At 31.6% G+C, this 19,823-nt stretch overlaps 1 protein-coding gene across 4 annotated transcripts in view; it reads right to left on the bottom strand.

The window, feature by feature from the left end:
* Positions 1-19,101, bottom strand: part of LOC145297802 (protein CFAP276-like) — a 92,756-nt gene extending 73,655 nt beyond the window's left edge. For 2 of the 4 annotated variants that reach the window (XM_080144091.1, XM_080144094.1), the window contains exons 1-2: positions 18,864-19,101; positions 13,779-14,023 (exon numbers count right to left, since the gene is read on the bottom strand). In XM_080144091.1, coding sequence (XP_080000217.1) covers positions 13,779-14,023; positions 18,864-18,950 — 332 coding nt within the window. In that variant the 5' untranslated portion in view covers positions 18,951-19,101. The remainder of the gene's footprint in view (positions 1-13,778; positions 14,024-18,863) is intronic. The other 2 variants (XM_080144092.1, XM_080144095.1) reach the window with 1 other exon arrangement.
* Positions 19,102-19,823: the final 722 nt, after the last annotated feature.

Raw genomic sequence — 19,823 nt, 5'->3', positions numbered from 1 at the left:
GGAATCGTCAATGGAGCTAATTAGACAATCAGCATCAGTATGGAACTTCCCAATGAAACATTTTTTTTTTTTTTGTTATAGATATTGCAGAACTTTATATCTAAATTTGTTATCTTTAATGAAGGAAAACAAAACGATATTTAAGGTTGAACAAAATATTCAGCCAGCAAGAAAAAAAAGAAAGAAATAATAATAATAATAATAATAATAATAATAATAATAATAATAATAATAATGATCAGTAATAATATATATAATATTATAATAATATAATTTTGGCTCATCCTGTGTAGTTTCATTTTCCAAATAATAATATATTATAATAACATAATATATAATATTAATAATATAATAATAATAATGATAAATAATAATATTAATATAATGATAAATAATGATATTAATATAATGATAAATGATAATAATAATAATAATAATAATAATAATAATAATAATAATATAATAAATAATAATAATATTAGTATAATGATAAATAATAATAATTATGATAATATAGTGATAAATAATATCAATAATAATATTAATATAATGATAAATAATATTAATAATAATATTAATAATATTAAAATAATTGTTATATCCTTACTTTAAATAAGAATACAACAAGAAACACGGGGTTATGGGTGAAAGACAAAGGGGTTTATTTACAAGGGAATATATGTGACATAAGAGTTACTCGACATATTTTCTTATTCTCTTCCGGTGTTTTTTCCTTCTGCCTCAGTCACGTGAGAGGGTCCATATATACAAAGTTCATTTCATCTATGAAGGGATGTTAGGTTATTCCATTACATCAGAAAGAAACTTTGTTCATTGAATCTGTTTAGGTTTAGGCACAGATAACGAGTTGGGGGATCATTGTATGTGTTTTCTGCTAGGCGGGTGTTTCTTGTGAAAGTTTGGCGAGGGGGAACCATAGATTGGATCTCAGCCGAGCACTTGCCATGAAAATAACGATAAAGCAGATAAATTGTTATATCCTTACTTTAAATAAGAATACAGCAAGAAACTGGGGGTTATGGGTGAAAGACAAAGGAGTTTATTTACAAGGGAATACATGTGACATAAGAGTTACTCGACATCTTGTCTTATTCTCTTCTTGTCTTTTTGTTACATGATAAGGGCTGTTCCCTTTTCATGTAAGTATAAAAATGGAGAATTTAGTTTAAAATGAAAATGAAAAAGCATAGGCGGAATTCGAACCTCGTAATCTAGTTTAGAAACAGATTACGTGTGAGAATTTAAAAATGTAAAACAAAACATTTGTTTAGAAATAGATAAATATTTCAAGAAAAGAATGTGAGCTGTCAAGTTTATTATGTAATTTTAAATTGAAAGAATGCAGCTTATAAGATAATGTTTTAACATATTGAATATAGGTTTAAATTCTTTTTGTAGAAATAGGAAAAGTTTGGACACGTATGTCCAGGACACGTGAAAGAATGCACATGTGTATGACGTCACGGAAAATAGAAAGTTCGAGGGATAGAGAAAAACTTTTGTTAGAGTTAAAGAGTCAGTGAAGAAACTCGGGGGGAGTTAGATGTCTGGAAGCGAGACGTCACTTCAAGGAAAAATGTGAGACTTTGAATTCTTGAGGATGGAACACGGCCGTGTGAAGAATAAACCATTATGTTTTTTGTAAAGCTCGTCTTGTGTCTTATGATTCCTACAGAAAGGTAAAGTCCAATCGTATTATATATTTGTGTTAATATATGTCTTTACATACACGTCTCAACATCATCATGTCTACACAATGTCCGAACTGTCTGAACACTAAGAGCTTTCTTCTTCTTCCATTCAACACAATTAAGGAATGAACTTTAATATCTAAGTCTCTTCCAACATATCTCTCTCTCTGAGTCTTTCAACATCCCTCACTGTAATAAGACTCCTTCTAAGATAAGCATCTCTCACTAAGACAAACACTCTTCTAATAAGACTCTAAGATTCTCTCACAAGACAAACATCCTGGCATACACACAATTTCAGCTGGGGATAATTTAGCATTTGGATTTGGTGTTATCCTATATATTGCTAAGAATTTTTGAATACTTTTTCTTCTGTGTCGATGTTATTATTCTTTTTTAAAGCGCGTTTAAAAGTATCGACAAATCTTTCTGCTTGTCCGTTTGATCGAGGGTTAAAAGTTGGTGTTGTAATGTGCTCAATGGCCAGTGCCTCACAGTAGTGCTTGGATTCCTGACCTGTGAACATAGTGCCATTATCACTAATAATTGTTTTTGGAACTCCGAACCGACTAAATACCTTGCCTAGCGCTTTTATTGTGTTTGCCGCTGTAGGGTGTTTGTATTTAAAAATTTCTGATCCCTTCAGAGGTCCTTCATAATCGATATGAATGCATGTCCAGGGTACATCTGTTTTAGGCCAAGGTTGCGTCCGTATGGGGGGAGATCTCACGGCTAGTTGGCAACCTTTACATAATTTCATCATTTTCTCAATGTCCTGATCCATTCCAGGCCAGTAAGTGAATCCTCTCATTAGGGCCTTCATTCCAGGAGGTCCCATGTGGGATTCTTTTAGGATTTTCTTTTGTAATACTTGCGGTATTACCACTCTGTCTGCGTACATCAGAGTTTCATCATACATAGAAAATGGAGACACTTTTAATCCTTTTCTATTCTTTTCGTCTTGTCCCACTTGTTTTTTTATCTTAATATATTTATCTGTTTTCGCTGCTTTTTTTATTTCCTCAAGTGTAACAGGAAGTTCCCTAACAGTATTTATTCATATAGCTGTTAGTTTATTTTCTTCTTTTAGTGCTGCTATAACAGTTTCTTCAAATTCAGTTTTACTGGGGATTAATCTCGAAAAACCATCTGCATGTGCAACTTTACTTGAAGCTAGGTGTTTCATTTTGAAATCGTAATTGAGCAAAATAATACTCCATCTCTGTAATCTATTTGCTGTATGAGTAGGAATCCCTTTTGTTTAACCAAAAATCGATAGTAATGGTTTATGGTCCGTTTCCAAGACGAAAGATCTTCCATGAATGAATCTATGAAACTTTCTCATGGCATACACAATCGTCAAACCTTCTTTTTTGATCTGACTGTATTTCCTTTCATCGGGTAATAAAATCCTCGACTTCACTACAATGTTTGGTCTAGGCATGTCTCTAATTGCTTCTGTCCTATTTGGGTTAGGTCTTCTACCTTTCCAATCAATTTTTATCCCAAATATTCAATCTTGTCCATACCAAAATTACATTTTTCGAGAGTCACTTTAAATCCGTAGTCTTCTATTTTCTCGAATACCTTGCGATATGGTTTTTATGTTCTTCAACATTTTTGCTTCGTATCAAAATGTCGTCTAAATAAGCAATTGCAAAATCCAAGCCTGCTAGCATGGCATCCATAATTTATTGGAATAAATTTGGTGCTACTTTCAACCCAAACGGCAATCGTTTTAGGGAAAATAATCCTTTATGAGTCGAACAATGTTTGTGGACTTTGACCTGCAAATATGCTTCTGATAAGTCAATATTTGTGAACATTTTTCCTCCATTTAACTTAGAAAATATTTCCTCAGGGGTAGGGAGTGGATAGTTATGATCCTTTAAGCAATCATTCAGTCCCATCGAAAGATCCTCTCATACCTTGATTTTTTTATTTTTCTTTTTACACATAAACTGTGGTTGATGCCCATTCAGAGTAATCCGCTTTTTTTTATTACTCCGATTTCTTTCATCGTCAATATAAGGTCAATATATCCATAGTTCATTTCATCTATGAAGGGATGTTAGGTTATTCCATTACATCAATAATGATAAATAATAATCATCGTCTGTGATGATGACTACGTGGTCCCTCCTGTAAGTACTCAGTATCTTTCTCAAAAGAATTTTTACTAGAAAAATATCAGGGAAACCAATGCTAACAATAGAATCATCTGATTGATATAATATAAATGAATAAATGAAACATCATTAACATCAGTACCATATATGTTGACATGTGCCGGACGGTTTGTAGAAATTGACTTCCAAACTAGCTTATGTCTGGTCAAGTCATCATTTATCTTTCTTTCTCTCAAATCCATCCTTATCATTTCCCCCTGTGAACTGACCCTGCTATCTCAACTGTTCTACATTTACTAATTCAAGAATTCTCATTCATTCTTTCAATGTGACTAAACCATCAAAGTCTCCTGTTCTGCACAAATCTCCCTATACTATTCAGATATAATCCTCCTCTGAGGTCATCAGATCTAAACCTGTCTTTAACTCATATTATGCATCTTTTACATTGTTGGTTCCCGGAAAACGCCGGAACCTAATCATGGATGATTATCATTATGATTTTTTTTCAAAGTCTAGATGTTTTGTCAGCTGAAATATGTACTGGGAATGTAAACTTTGGGATTTTTAACATAAAATAAACAGGAATTTTGGCTATCAATAATAATAATAATAACAAATAGAATATGTGACAAACATCAGATGATTTGATTCTTTCGCGCTACGTTGCAGCATCTTTTTCTTTTTTTGGACTCACATCCACGCCTAACAAGACATACCACCACTTGGACGTAAGGGGCTACTATTTGGGACTATACCTAGGAAAGATTAACAAGATGTTGGTTTATGTTACATTTAAACTTCTGCATATCAGTACAGTCAAAGAAGCAGGTAGCAGGAAGGGAATTCCAAAGTCTAGCTGTTTGAGGGAAGAAACTATTAGGATAGAAAGCACTCTGGCATCTAGAAACCTTAACAGTTAAGGGTGTGTGACCTTTTTACTAAGCGAGTTTGTCGGTTTTTCTGCTAAGCAGGTTGCCAAGATCCAAAGTGGAAATGTTTCTGTGGAATGAACAAGATTTGAACTTGGCACGCCAGGTTGTCATTAATCACATAGTCATCATCACAGACAATGATTATTATTTATCATAATATTAATATTATTATTATTTATCATAATATTAATATTATTATTATTTATCATAATATTAATATTATTATTATTCATCATTATATTAATATTATTATTTTTTATCATTGTATTAATATTATTATTATTTCTGCTAAGGGTTTGTCGGGGATATGTACATCGAGGGGGCACAAGTGCAACAAGTTCATCAGAGCACATTCCATTAAAATATTTGTAAAACAGGCACAGAGACACAAATTTGCGGTGATGGGACAGCAGTTGGAGCTTAGTTGACAAAGCGGGACATAGTTACAAAGATATAGTTTTATATATACATGTACATAGTTTAGTCGAGGGTGGAGATCAAAGGGAGTCAGTTTAGGTTGGACAGTAGAGTTAAACAGATGAGGAGGAGTCAGTTAATGTCCGGGGAGATAACGGCTGGTCATAATGACTTTTTTATGTCGGGGAAACTATCAGGGCTGGAGATCGCAAAAATGTAGAACAAGGGAAATGTGCAACTTCCAAGTCACGGAGCATCTAGAAATAAAAGTTGCATAAAAATATAACCCAAGATGATTGTTCATCGTTGGGATTATTCTTCATTGCAGCTTTTGCAGATACGTCGACCAAGATCAAAAGATGGAGAAAGGTGTGTTTCCCTGTTTGGCCAGATGTGAACCCCAGAAATATGTTAATCCCTCCCTTCGTGTAAAGAACCGTCTGCTTGTAAATTGTAATTGTCCGTTTGAACTATTTATTATATATGTTAAAACCACACATGCACGCGCATTGCTGCGAGCATTCTATCGACACGTACTAATATACATGAACACTAGACGTCATCACACATTTATATGAACTCCATTAGATATAGAGAAATCAGACGATCACAAAAACATCTTATATATACATCATGTTATACACACACATGCAACAAACGTGTTACGTGTGTACATATTTTATGTATACAGTGAGCAGACATGTCACTAGAATTAAAGAGACAGTGTCAAATAGACCGGATATATACCATTGTTATTTGGTGCTGTAAATATATGCAATCATTACAAAAACATTTCATGGCAACTGCTTGCCTGAGCTCCAATCTATGGTTCCCTCCTCGCCAAACCTTCACGAAAAACACCCATCTAGCTGAAACCACTATCAATAACTTCCCCCACTCTTTATTTGTGCCTAAACCTAAACGTAGATTCCATGAACAAAGCTTCTGTCTTAGAACAGCACGCCCGTGGAACTCAGTTTCGTTAGCCTGCTTTCCAGTTGACTACAATTTGGGCGTCTTCAAATCCAACGTAAACAAGTTCTTAATGAGCCGTCCCCTTAAGTAATCCAATTTGCCAAATTTCCACTAATGATTACCACAATATTATCTACTGTAGATTCATTAACCCTTATCCTCGAGTGGCATCCGGGCCTTTATAAGTGGTGACTCCTATGTAAAAATAATTTAAAAAAAAACGTTATACACACAGCTATATAATACATCCATCGTCTTATTCTTACATCTTTTCTCTTCATGCAACACATGTCCTCAATCCTCACTAGCCAAATTTCACTTCCATATATCGTCACATCACATAAAAATGTCTAATAGACTCTTCACGTGGTCAACTGGCAGTAAATAAAAAAGATGTTCGGAAGAAGAACCTAAAACTAAAGTGTTCAGCGTTTCTGCATGAACAAGTAACCATAAAACTCCTGTTTGAATGCATGTGTCACAACTTTGTATCGGCAAACAGTGACACCCATTTATATAATTAATTACGATAGCGTGTGTGTTCTTTTGTGTGTCACGATTACATCTTTCTCTTTCCGAGTGATTGTCGTTTCATTGTTATGACCTTAAATTTCTTGTAATAAATAATTTTACCGAGAATTCTTTATGAGTTTTTGTTTCGGTTTCGATTATAGTTAATGGCACTCAAATACTCTATTTTTTTTTTTTTATAGATACTTTTACTAAGGATTTTTCATAAGTTTTGGTTTCGGTTATAGCTGAAGGAAATCAATATACAGGGTGTCCACAAAGTTTGGCTACATAATGTAGCGAGACTTTGTGGACACCCTGTGTGTGTGTGTATATATATATATATATATATATATATATATATATATATATATATATATATATATATACATATACATATACACATATATATATATATATATATATATATATATATATATATATATATATATATATATATTGATTTCCTTCAGCTTGGGTGCATCAACTTGAATTGAAACTGAAACCAAAACTTATATATAAAGCAGAAACCAAAATTTATATATAAAGCAGAAACCAAAATTTATATATAAAGCAGAAACCAAAACTTATATATAAAGCAGAAACCAAAATTTATATATAAAGCAGAAACCAAAATTTATATATAAAGCAGAAACCAAAATTTATATATAAAGCAGAAACCAAAACTTATATATAAAGCTGAAACTAAAACTTATATATAAAGCTGAAACTAAAACTTATATATAAAGCAGAAACCAAAACTTATATATAAAGCTGAAACCAAAACTTATATATAAAGCAGAAACTAAAACTTATATATAAAGCAGAAACCAAAACTTATATATAAAACTGAAACCAAAACTTATATATAAAGCAGAAACCAAAACTTATATATAAAGCAGAAACCAAAACTTATATATAAAGCAGAAACCAAAACTTATATATAAGGCAGAAACCAAAACTTATATATAAAGCTGAAACTAAAACTTATATATAAAGCTGAATGTGTGTGTGGGTGTGAGTGTGTGTGTGTCTGGTCACGAATAGGCTCCTATATGGTTGAATATTTTTAAAAACTGATTGCATATAATGATAGAAGATGTATCGAGACACAGGAATGGGTATGTTTGATCTGGCAGAACGGTGGTTCATTAAAATTGTGGGGTCTTTGTTCGCGCCTGGTCCACAAAGTATGGAAATAAAAAATTATAAATTATAAAAAACGTTTTTAAGGATTTTTTTCATATAGATGTACATAATAATACTTTGATAAGTATGTTTTAACTTAAATAGGGATGGTATAATAAAATTGTGGGGTCTGCGTTCGCGCCTGGCCTCCATAGAATGGAAATAGGCACAAACTTTAATAAAGATTTTTCATATCTGTCTGCGTAAGTATACTTTGATAATTATGTTTCAGTTTGAAGAAATATGGTATAATAAAATTATGGGGTGTTTGTTCGCACTTGACCTCCATAGAATGGAAATATGTCACCAAAGTTTAACAAGGTTTTTTTAATATAGATTCACAGAATATTGCGATAAGTGTTTCAGTGTGAACAGGTATGGTATAATAAATTATGGGGTTTATCTATTTTATTTTTACTTTCATCTTTGGTTTTGATACCCCCTAATTCGAAGCTATCTCTTTACAACCCTTCCTTTTCATAACCTATCATACTTTCATAAATCAGAGTCCATTTTCTGTAGGCTGTTTTTGAACCCAGTCAACGATGGGTACTTTTGCTAGTATATATATATATATATATATATATATATATATATATATATATATATATATATATATACATATATATATATATATATATATATATTAGTATATTAGTATATTTGAGCAGCATTTTTTCTTTTATGCACGTTTCATTAAATAGCACAGATAACTCTTGCTTGTTTTTCTTGTAATCCTCCTTTTCTCTTTGTCGGACCATTTTCCGAACGTTTTTTTTTCAAGTGAAAAAAGAAATTTCCCATAATCGCAAACGTTTTCGACCTCCATTGGTCATCATCAGGCAAGTAGTAAAAATAAAAAATAAAAAATGATATTGAATAATAATAATGTTAGCAGCGATATATATATATATATATATATATATATATATATATATATAATATGAGCAAACAGTTAATAAAACATGTTAAAAAACACTTTGAAATGAGTTAAAAACATATTTAATCTGAAAAGGAAACACTAGATAAGTGGATAGTCCTTAATCCGCAGAGTTTCGAAGAAATACTTTCCTTCTCATCAGAGGGTAGGAATTAGCAAAATGCGGGATCGGATTTTGCATACAAAAGTATTTGATGAAACTTTAACCCTTATCCTTGAGTGGCCTCTGGGCCTTGATAATGTGGTGATGCCTTTGTAAAAAAAAAAAAAAAAAAAAAAAAAAAAACTGCAAGTAAGTCAAAGATCTTACTTGAAAACAAAAAAAGTGAAGCAGAGGGAATATGGTGAAGAAAAAGGTGATTACACATGAATGGATAGTCTGGTGATAAAAGGCTTCTTCGGACACATTTTTTTTACCCAATTTTTCTGTTTTCAACAAACGTGGAACTCTGGTTCTCTGTTGTGATTTTTATGAGTTTGTCGCAAGAAAAAACAGCAAAAAACAGACGTTCAGTTTTTTAAACTTCGTAAATATTACATTTCTTAAAGCAAAATACTTTTTTTTTTATTTATTATCATTATTTTTATCATTATTTATTGCTATTATTATTATTATTATTTTTTAGTTACTAATATTATTATTTATTCATCATTATTTAGATTATTATTGCTATTATTTTTATATTATTTTTCGTTTTTTATATTACATTTCTTCAAGCAAAATACTTTTATCATCTTTATTTTTATTTTTTATTATTTTATCCTTATCTATTTTCATTATTATTTATTATTATTATTATTATCATTATTTTTATTTATTATTATTTTTATTTATTATTATTATTTTTATTTATTATTATTATTATTATTATTTATTTTTTATTTATTATTATTTATTATTATTTTTTATTATTATTTTATTTTATTTTATTATTTATTATTATTAATATTATTTTTTATATTAAAAATTAAAAAATATTTACAATTATTTTTATTTATTATTATTTTTATTCATTATTATTATTATTTATTTATTTATTATTATTTTTATTTATTATTATTTTTATTCATTATTATTTTTATTATTATTATTATGATTTTATTATTATATTTTATTTTATTATTATTAATATTTTTTTATATTAAAAATTTTAAAAAAAGCTTCTTCAGACACATTTTGTTTACTCAATCTTTCTGTTTTCAACAAACGTGCTTTTTTTTGTGATTTTTGTCAGTCGACTTTTGCCACAAGAAAAAACAGCAAAAAACAGATGTTCAGATTTTTTTAACTTCGTAAATATTACATTTCTTAAAGCAAAATACTTTTTTAATTTTTATTTATTATCATTATTTTTATCATTATTTATTGTTGTTGTTGTTATTATTATTATTATTATTATTATTATCATTATTATTACTTTTATATTTTTTATTCATTAATATCATTATTTATTCATTATTATTATTATTATTATTATTATTATTATTATTATTATTATTATTATTTATTATTGCTATTATTTTTATATTATTATTTTTTTGTATTTTATATTACATTTCTTTAAGAAAAACACTTTTATCATCTTTATTTTTATTATTTTATCTTTATCTATTTTCATTATTATTTATTATTATTTTCATTTATTATATTTTTATTCATTATTATTAATTATTATTATTATTATTATTATTATTATTATTATTTATTATTATTATTAATATTATTTTTATATTATTATTATTATTATTTTTATATTGGTTCTCCGATATTTTTCTAGTCAGAATTCTTTCTGTGAGGATTATGGTAGAGACCACTTTTCAGGTGAAAGAAAAAGTTTCATTTTTTGTTTCATCACAGATCCAATGCTAGCAGTGTCAGAAATCGCCATTAAAAATTTGTGGTAAACACTGGAATATTTAGACTTACTGTTTTTTAAAGCTTATAACTACTTGAAAAATGTTATTCAAACCCTTATTTTATTTAATTAAAGGAGAAAAGACCAAAATTTTTAAAAAAATAACAGCTTTAATAGCAAATTATATTATATTTGTTTTTTTAAATTGGTTTTCGTTAAAAAATATTTAAAGAAAATCAACGAAATTTTACTTACTTCGATCATATAAAATATATATAAATTCCAAAAAAATCACTTACCTATAAAAAATTCTATTCAATGGGTACTTCCATTGTTCATTATTAAGAATTTATTCATTTTATGTTCTTTTTAAATTAAATACTTTTTTAAACAAGGATTAAAAAAAAACGCGAACTCAGGTGTTTTTTGCTGTTCAAATAAAGGGAGACAAATTTCTGATTTTCTTCACATTTATCTTCCGGTGGCTTCAAAGCGCCATAATTAATGTCTCTTTCTATTGCGTGCTGTAAACCAAAATTAGTATTTTGGGGCCTCCTTAGATGAAAAATGAACACATTCACTTATAAATTTTTGCCGTTAAACAAAAACCCCACTCTACCGATTTTTTTTTCTCTTAATGAAATACATGAGTTTTTGATTAATATATTTTATTTCTTCTTTATCGAGTGAATTATTTTAAAAATATCCAAAAAAAGAAAAAATTGAAAGAAATAGAAAAAATTGTCGTCAGTGTCCGATATTTACTGACAATATAAGCATAACATGAGATTTCACTTTAAAAAAAAATCAACGTGGTTTTAAAAAAAAAAAAAGGTTTTACACTTTGGACTTTACAGGTAAATTTCCAAAAAAGACTTCTTTTTTTGTTTGAAATTAGAATATTTTATTTGTTGATCTTTTATCTTTAATTTGTGATATATAAAACTTTAGTGAGTAAATTAATTATTTAAATTTTAATAGGCATTTCAAAATGGGGACTGAATTAAAAAAAAACGTTTGTCTGAAATATTATATTCAGTTTATTGGAAAGAGCATGAAATTTCACATTGACCCTAAAAATTGAACCAATAGAAAAATTTTGATTGATTTTTTAAAGTTTAAAGATTGAAAAAAATTTAACTCATAAAATTCAATTGATTTCATACGTAAAAAAATGGCTGTCATTTTGTAAACATTGTTTTTTAAAAAACAAAAAATAATATTTCTATTATTTTTTAAACAACTTTAATAGTTTAATTTGGAAGTATATTCCATAAAGAAAATAAACAACCAATTTTTAAAAGCGAAATTACGAGTTTTTTTTATATTTTATTCGCAGTTTTGTGTTAGGGGTGTCAAAAATTCCTCCAAAATTCTGATACACCTAGTCCAGTGCCTTCTGAGAAGACTTTTTGCATGTGTCTTAGGACTGACTGACCCATGCTCAATTGCCGTCAACACAGAACCCTTCCCCACTTCGGTCTTTGAAGGTTTTGATTTGAATATTTGCTATCTAACTCCCGACGCAATCCTCTACCTCTCTAAGAGCCAGATACGTCATAAAATGGAGTACTGTTACCATATCTAGGTGGGAGTTGCTCGGAGCACTCTATTCTGCTTTAACAAAGTTCAAAACTGGTTTCGATACCCTTTTTTACTTCCCTGCAACCTTTTTTCCACAGAAGAGACGTTGCAAGCCTGTCATTATTTTCATGGCAAATGCTCGTCTGAGCTTCAATCTATGGTCCCCCTTGCTAAACGTTCACAAGAAACACTAGACTAGCTACAACGACCATCAACAGTTTTTCCCACTCTCTATCTGTGCCAAAATCTAAATGTAAATTTCATGAACAAAGCTTCGTTTATGGAACTGTCCGTCTGTGGAACTCTATTCTGCTGGTCTGCTTTCCAACTGACTACAATATGGTCGTTTTCAAGTCCAATGTAAACAAGTTCTTGTTGAGCTGCTCCCTCCCTAAATAATCCATTTCTACACCATTTCCACCACTATTAATATGCTGTTGTCTCAGTGACTACCTTACACTCATTAAGCCTTATCCTCAAGTGGCTTTCATGCCTTGATAAGTGGTGACTCCCATGTAAAAAAAAAAATTATTTATTTATTTATTTATTTCACACACAAGCTGCTGACACATATTTACGACACAACAAATATGTCTTTCCCTCACTTTTTCTTTCTTTTTAGCGACAACCAGCTGTGGGATGGCCGTAATTCTCTCTAAGACTCACAGGTTAGACGGCTCGCTTTCAAAGGGGTAGGAGGAAAAGATTTGCATGTTTGTTAAGTGTAGCTTCCAAATCGCCACGCGTTTCTTTCTTTTTCTTCTCCCTTTTTCGTTCCAATCTTACTTCACAAGATCTCCAGCTACGGTATAGCTGGAAATGTCTTCTCAATTATTAAATCATTTCTCTCTGATAGGTTCAGAAGAGTAGTGGTTGATAGGCAGAAATCAGAAGCTTACAGTATTAATGCTGGAGTCCCTCTTCCTGATTCCAATATAATTACTGATGCCGATTCTTTTAAAATCTCTAAATACTTTGCTATTGAGGAGTTGCTTTTTCTTTTTTTTATTTTCAGACTAGCATAAAAACACATGGAATATGTGCATGTATTTTTTTTTTTTTTCACAAACATAAAAATACACTTGTATGGATTTTAGTTTTACTTGTAGTTTAAAATTTTTTTTTTTATAGCATTTTCACCCCAAACAAGGCACAGTGCCACTTTGATGTAGGGGGCTATTATCAGGGACATATATTACCAGGGAGGTCATTTATGAATATCAGGAATAATAAATTAATAAGTACTCATCATTAGCATCAGCAATGAAAAATTTTGTTTTACACAAAATAAACAAACAAAAGCGATCATTTTTTTGGCATCAGAAAATAGGCACAATTTTTTCTCGATTACAATATCTTAAAATATTCTGATTACTCATCTGAACACTAATACATATATAGATTTTCGTGATGGTTGTTATCTATTTGTTTTTATAAAAGTGATCTAACATTTTGCTAACTGACTATGATCCTGAAGATGGACAAAATACTATACCATCAAAAAACAGACGAGCAGAACAATTGATACTGACATTGATACTGACCCAAAATCTTCTCCTAATGTTTCTCTCTGTATCATGACCTCTGGTTTTCCTTTCATGTAGTCAATGGAATGGTCATATACAGATTTAAGTACGAAATCAAGGTTGTCATTTGGAGCCAGTGGCTCATAATTGTAGGCTTCACGACGTGAACTTTGCAGCGTGGGTGTAGCGTTCAGTCGGTTCCAAGGATTAGCTTGCTTCGAAAAATTTATTGGTGCAGCATCCACAGTTTTCTGCAAGTAAAAAAAGCTTTTTGTTTATCATGAATAAGTTGCAAATGGTCATAATTGTAAGAAATGATCGAAAGTGAATCACTTGAGGTTTGGATATTTCTCAACCTATTAAGACCCAGGGTATCTATTTCTGTTTTTACTATTGAGTTGAAACTTTGTGACTAAAAAAAGGGGTTCGAATACATCGACTGAAAAGAAACAAGTTATTTATTTTATTTAGAAAGGGAAATATTGACTCTTATAACTATGATACTGGGCACATGTGATATATTTTATAAATAAAGCGGTTATACAGTCAAGAAAAAATTTACACATTATGGTAAGGAGTAAAGCAGTTCACACAAAGAATTACATTGCAGTTTTGCAATAAGTTTTTTGCTAATTATTGCAAGACTCATTTATATAGGTTGATGCTGTTAAGGTAGATTAGTAACAGAAGAAAACAGAAACGCTATGTTTTTGGCAGGACGCTTTATTCTTCTCACACACGCTGTACAGGATCCAGGTCCCTCCTGCCCAATTCCGCTCCTCCTGATTGGCTCCCTCTAGGAAAGCCCCAGTTCATAGAAGAGTTCCACAAACCCTGAGGACAGCAAAGAGTTAAAGTCCCTGCGTTCATTCATACACTGACAGATGCATCATTGGACAAATAGAATTTTAGCCAATTTTACGAGAATGTTTAAGAGGGTTTCAACAACTCTCAAAGAGAAGTTGATGAATATAGATGAATTTTATCCTTTCTTTAGAGTAATTCTGTAATAAACAGTACTATTATATATTGTCTTGTTGATTTTTTTAAATGCATTATTTGGTTTCCTATTTAAAGGCTTTGTTTTGTTTGGTTTGGTTGTTTTACAGCATATCAACCCTTTTCAGGTTATTTAATGCCAAATTCAGTTATTTTGGAAACAGTTTTTATGCTTCATGTTCTTTATTCCTTCAAATATTTATTTGTAGAGTTTGGTTTGATTGTTTTGTTTTTTTACGGCACATCAACCCTTTTCGGGTTATTTAAAGCCGAATCTAGTTATTTTGGAAATAGTATTCATGTTGCATCCAGTTATTTTGTAGAAGGTCTTTATTCTTTAAGCTTTTTGTATCTTCAATCATTAATTTGTAGTGTTTAGTTTGGTTGTTTTATAGTGGATTTTATTGTTTTTGTTCTTTGCCCTGCAGATCATGAATGCGCTTTGCAATAGGAGAGGGAAAATGGTTACAGTATTAAAGTTTGGTACATTCTTAGTGGCTTACTATTGCAAGACTCATTTATATAAGTTCATGCATCATTAGACAAATAGAATTTTAACAAATTTCACGAGAATGTTTAAGAGGGTTTCAACAACTCTCAAAGAGAAGTTGATGAATATAGATGGATTTTGTCTTTTCTTTAGAATAATTATGCAGTAAGCAGTACCATTATATATTGTCTTGTTGATTTTAAAAATAAATTATTTGGTGTCCTATTTATAGGATGTAAATGCGACATTTCGGTATGGCTGATTCAACTCAGCCTTATATAACTGCACACACATTCAGATAAAAACCCAACACAAAAAAAAAAAAATTTAGGTTTAAATATTTATAAATAAAAATCCAAAGTAAAACCCGTTCTCAGGTAAATTTAAATAAGAATTTTGACACAATATATTCAGTCTCTTAATTGTCACTTGGTTATATTTATATTGTGACCTGAGCGAGGTGGCAGGCTAAACAAATCTTACATTATACACGTTTCTTTCTCAAAGAAACAGAGCACAGGAAAAAAATCGCTCAGTTTCTTTTCTTAAACAAAAGCCTTTATATCTGGTATTTCCAACAACGCATCTTTTTTTCTTTCCTAAATATTTAAACAATTCATTTCTTATTCTCCGGCTGTTTGTGACTTTTAGCTCTTCTCTGACACCATCCACGCGTCTCTAACACGTCTCTGATTCCCACTTCTCTGAACACTGGTGTCTCAAACACGTCCTTTCCCGCCCTCTCGTGTCTCAAACACGTCCTTTCCCCACTCTCTCGTGTCTCAAACACATCTTTGTCTTTGCTCTGAGGCCACCCACACATCTCGAACTCATCTCAAATCCCACTTCTCCAAACACGTCCTTTCCCGCTCTCTTATGTCTCAAACACATCTCAAATCCTCTATGTCTCAAACACGTATCAAATCCTCTATGTCTTGAACACATCTCAAATCCTCTATGTCTTGAACACATCTCAAATCCTCTGTCTTGAACACATCTCAAAACCTCTATGTCTTGAACACATCTCAAATCCTCTATGTCTTGAACACATCTCAAATCCTCTATGTCTTGAACACATATCAAATCCTCTACGTCTTGAACACATCTCAAATCCTCTATGTCTCAAATACGTATCAAATCCTCTATGTCTCAAACATGTCTCAAATTCTCTACATCTCGAACACGTATCAAATCCTCTATGCCTTGAACACGTATCAAATCTTTTACGTCTTGAACACATCTCAAATCCTCTATGTCTCAAATACGTATCAAATCCTCTATGTCTCAAACACGTCTCAAATTCTCTACATCTCGAACACGTATCAAATCCTCTATGTCTTGAAAACGTCTCAAATATGTGTTTCTCTAAACATTGACCACCATTTTAATCTCTGTTGTGACGTCACATCACAAGGCCAGCTTGGTCATTTGATCATGATTGCTGCTAACTCAGCGTCAACGACTGTTACATAATATTCATTCAAGGGGCAGATTTAACCTTCCGGCCGAAGGTTGCCCACCCTTGCCATAGACTCAGCACTAGTAGCCAATCTTTGAACTCTCTCCAGATCCTCCCCGCTCAAACAAAACCGAGATTCATTTTGATTTCAGGTTGGTTTGGTATTGTCCAATCATATCCCTGATTTATATCGGTGCAATTTTCATTATTTTTTAATATCCTATTCACACCTAAACATGGAAAATGGAATAGTCAGTTCTTTTTTTTTTTATAAAGAAAACATTTTTTTTACTTGAGAGTCAACGCCCAGAGGCCACTCAAGGATAAGTGTTAATAATTGGTGGGTAGATGGTGAGACAAAATGATCTGTTATGGTGGAACTTGGGTAGAGCTTAATTTTCTAAGAGAACGGCTCAACAAGGAGTTATTTACATCAGACTTTAAAACGGCTATGTTATAGTCAGCTGGGAAGGAGCCCTACAGTATTGTGTTCCACAGACACAGCGCTAGGGAAGAAACTGCTCATTGAATTTTCGTTTACTTTTAGGCACAGATAAAGAGTGAGGGAACTTGTTGACAGTTGTTGTAACTAGACGAGTGTTTTTTTACGAACGTTTTACAGGGTGGGAGATTGGAGCTCAGTCGAGCACCTACTATAAAAATAACGACAAAGCACAATAAAACTTGCAACGTCTCTTCTGTGAGAAAAGGGGAGGCAAAAAGGTTCTCACCGGCTAAATTTCAAAGACGCTTTTGTACTCTCTCAAGGCAAAAAAAAAAAACATACGCTTATATTTTTTTTTAAATAGTGCGGTAACATAGATGCACCAAAAACATTTTCAGAAGATAATTATAATTCAGGAGGTGCTCAGTTTCTAATATAAAGTTCTAGTAAATCGATCCTCCATATTGGAACCGGTCGCGGTCAACGAGAACACAAAACCGAGAGAGGTAGAGGTTTGGGATGTTCTTTGTTTGTTTGTTTGTTTGTTTGTTTGTTTGTTTGTCCCCCTCCAAAAAAAAAATTGTTTTTGAAAAAAAGACGAGGAGAGGGGGAATATATAACGGGGGGGGGTGCATCGTACAGGTCAACCAATAATAAATTGAAAACAGACAAACAAAAGCGCCATAAAAAATAAAACATAAAAAAAAACGGGCAACGCTGGGTAGGTAGAGCTATTTCCTATTTATTTGCCTCCCCACGAGGGCAAAGGTAGGCACAAGGTCTGCTTTTAATGTGGGGAAAATCCAGGTCCACCAAAAAGGAGCACTCTGGATTGGAATAAAAATCAAAATACCTCAGTCTAGAAGGAATTCTCCTTCACTAACTGAAGGCAGAATAAAATACCTGTAGCATCAGAACAAATACTACACCTTCTTCCTAGTAATTAACAATAAATGAGTACTCATGCAGAATACGGACCGTCCTGAAATAATAATGTTGAGAAACCCATTCTTAACATGGGGAAGGAAGTTTTGTTAACTATTCTATACTTTCACCTAACAATGATGGGTTTCTAAACAATAACATTATTCGTATTATTTGGATTCGTCTTGTTTGTAATTTTCACAACGTTTCTTATCTTGGTTGTAATTTTCACAACGTTTCGGTCGATGTAACCTCCGAGTCAAACTCGGGAATGTTTCTGTCGAACTCGGGAATCTGCATGAATTTTCAAATGGAACTCTTTATTTACTTTACGGGGTAGCGTACTCTCGTTCTCATTCTCGTGTGGGCGACCGACAAAAATATAAGTGCGAATTACTTAGGACCTCTATCCAGTCATGGTTGAAGGAACAAGAGCATGCTACCCCCGTGAAGTAAATAAAAGGTTCTGCTCGAAATTTCGATCAAATTCCGAGTTTGACAAAAACATTCCCGAGTTCGACAAGACACCTGAAGAAGTTCGGAGGTTACATCGACCGAAACGTTGTGAAAATGCCATTTCAAGATGAGAACAGTAGTCCGATGAATCTAAACACGAATAACCAATCCTCGTCTCAAAAATTCAGAAACATAAATAACGTTATTATTTCAGCACGGTCCCAGAAACAACTACCTAAGAAATAAAAAATAAATGTAGCACGGTCACTAAACTGCACAAGTACACAATAAATGAAGTAAAATAACGTCTCATCTCACCTCTTTCTTGGGTTTCGAAAAATCGTCGTCATTTTCAGGTCTAGGAAAAGGAAAAGGATCCCGGCCGGACATGAGCTTTGAAGGCATTCTTTTATTTTATTTTTTATTTATGTTTTTTAGAAGTTGACTTTTCTTTTTTTTTTTAAGTTCGAAATAATTAATTTATAAATTAATCTTTCCTCCCCTTTTTTTCTTTTAAGTAGAAAAGAAAAAAAAAGAAAAGAAAAGAAGACGTTAAATCAATTTGAATTTAAACGTTTGTAAAATCCGACATTGACGTTTCTGACCGTCGATCGAAAAAAAGTTTTTCTTTTTTCCTTTTCTATTTTTTTCTTTTCACTTGCAAAAATAAAACCCGGTAAAAAAACTTCAGTTGATTGAGTCCTTGATTATTAGCGAAAGCTTAGATGTCGGGAGCCCCTGTCCGTTTCCAGGGGCAACAGTAAACAATATATATATATATATGTATATATATATATGTGTGTGTGTGTGTGTGTGTGTGTGTGTGTGTGTGTGTGTGTGTGTGTGTGTGTGTGTGTGTGTGAGCGCGCGCGTGTGTGTGTGTGTGTGTGCAAACAAATATATATATATATATTATTTAAAAAGTTTACAAAACAAACAAACAAAAAACTTTAAACTGATGATGAACTCGTTTCCATGGAGACGAAAACGCGTTCATCGGTCAATTTCTCAAAATAAAAAATTTAAGTTCACACACACACACACACACACACACACACACACACACACACACACACACACACACACACACACACACACACACACACACACAACAAAACAAAACAAAACAAACCAAACCAAGAATAAACTCAATAAACAAAAGATAAAGAAATTAGAAATCCAGAGGTAGGAGCGAAAATACACTGCAGTAGTGTCCTGTAGTCGTTTATTACTTTGCTAAGAAACTAAACCAACCGTTAAAACAAAAGACTTACCATT

The sequence above is a fragment of the Euprymna scolopes genome, chromosome 18, assembly GCF_053919585.1.
Source record: "Euprymna scolopes isolate OS-2025 chromosome 18, ASM5391958v1, whole genome shotgun sequence".
In the NCBI taxonomy this organism is placed as follows: Eukaryota; Metazoa; Mollusca; class Cephalopoda; order Sepiida; family Sepiolidae; genus Euprymna; species Euprymna scolopes.
This window is presented reverse-complemented; position numbering and strand designations above follow the sequence as displayed.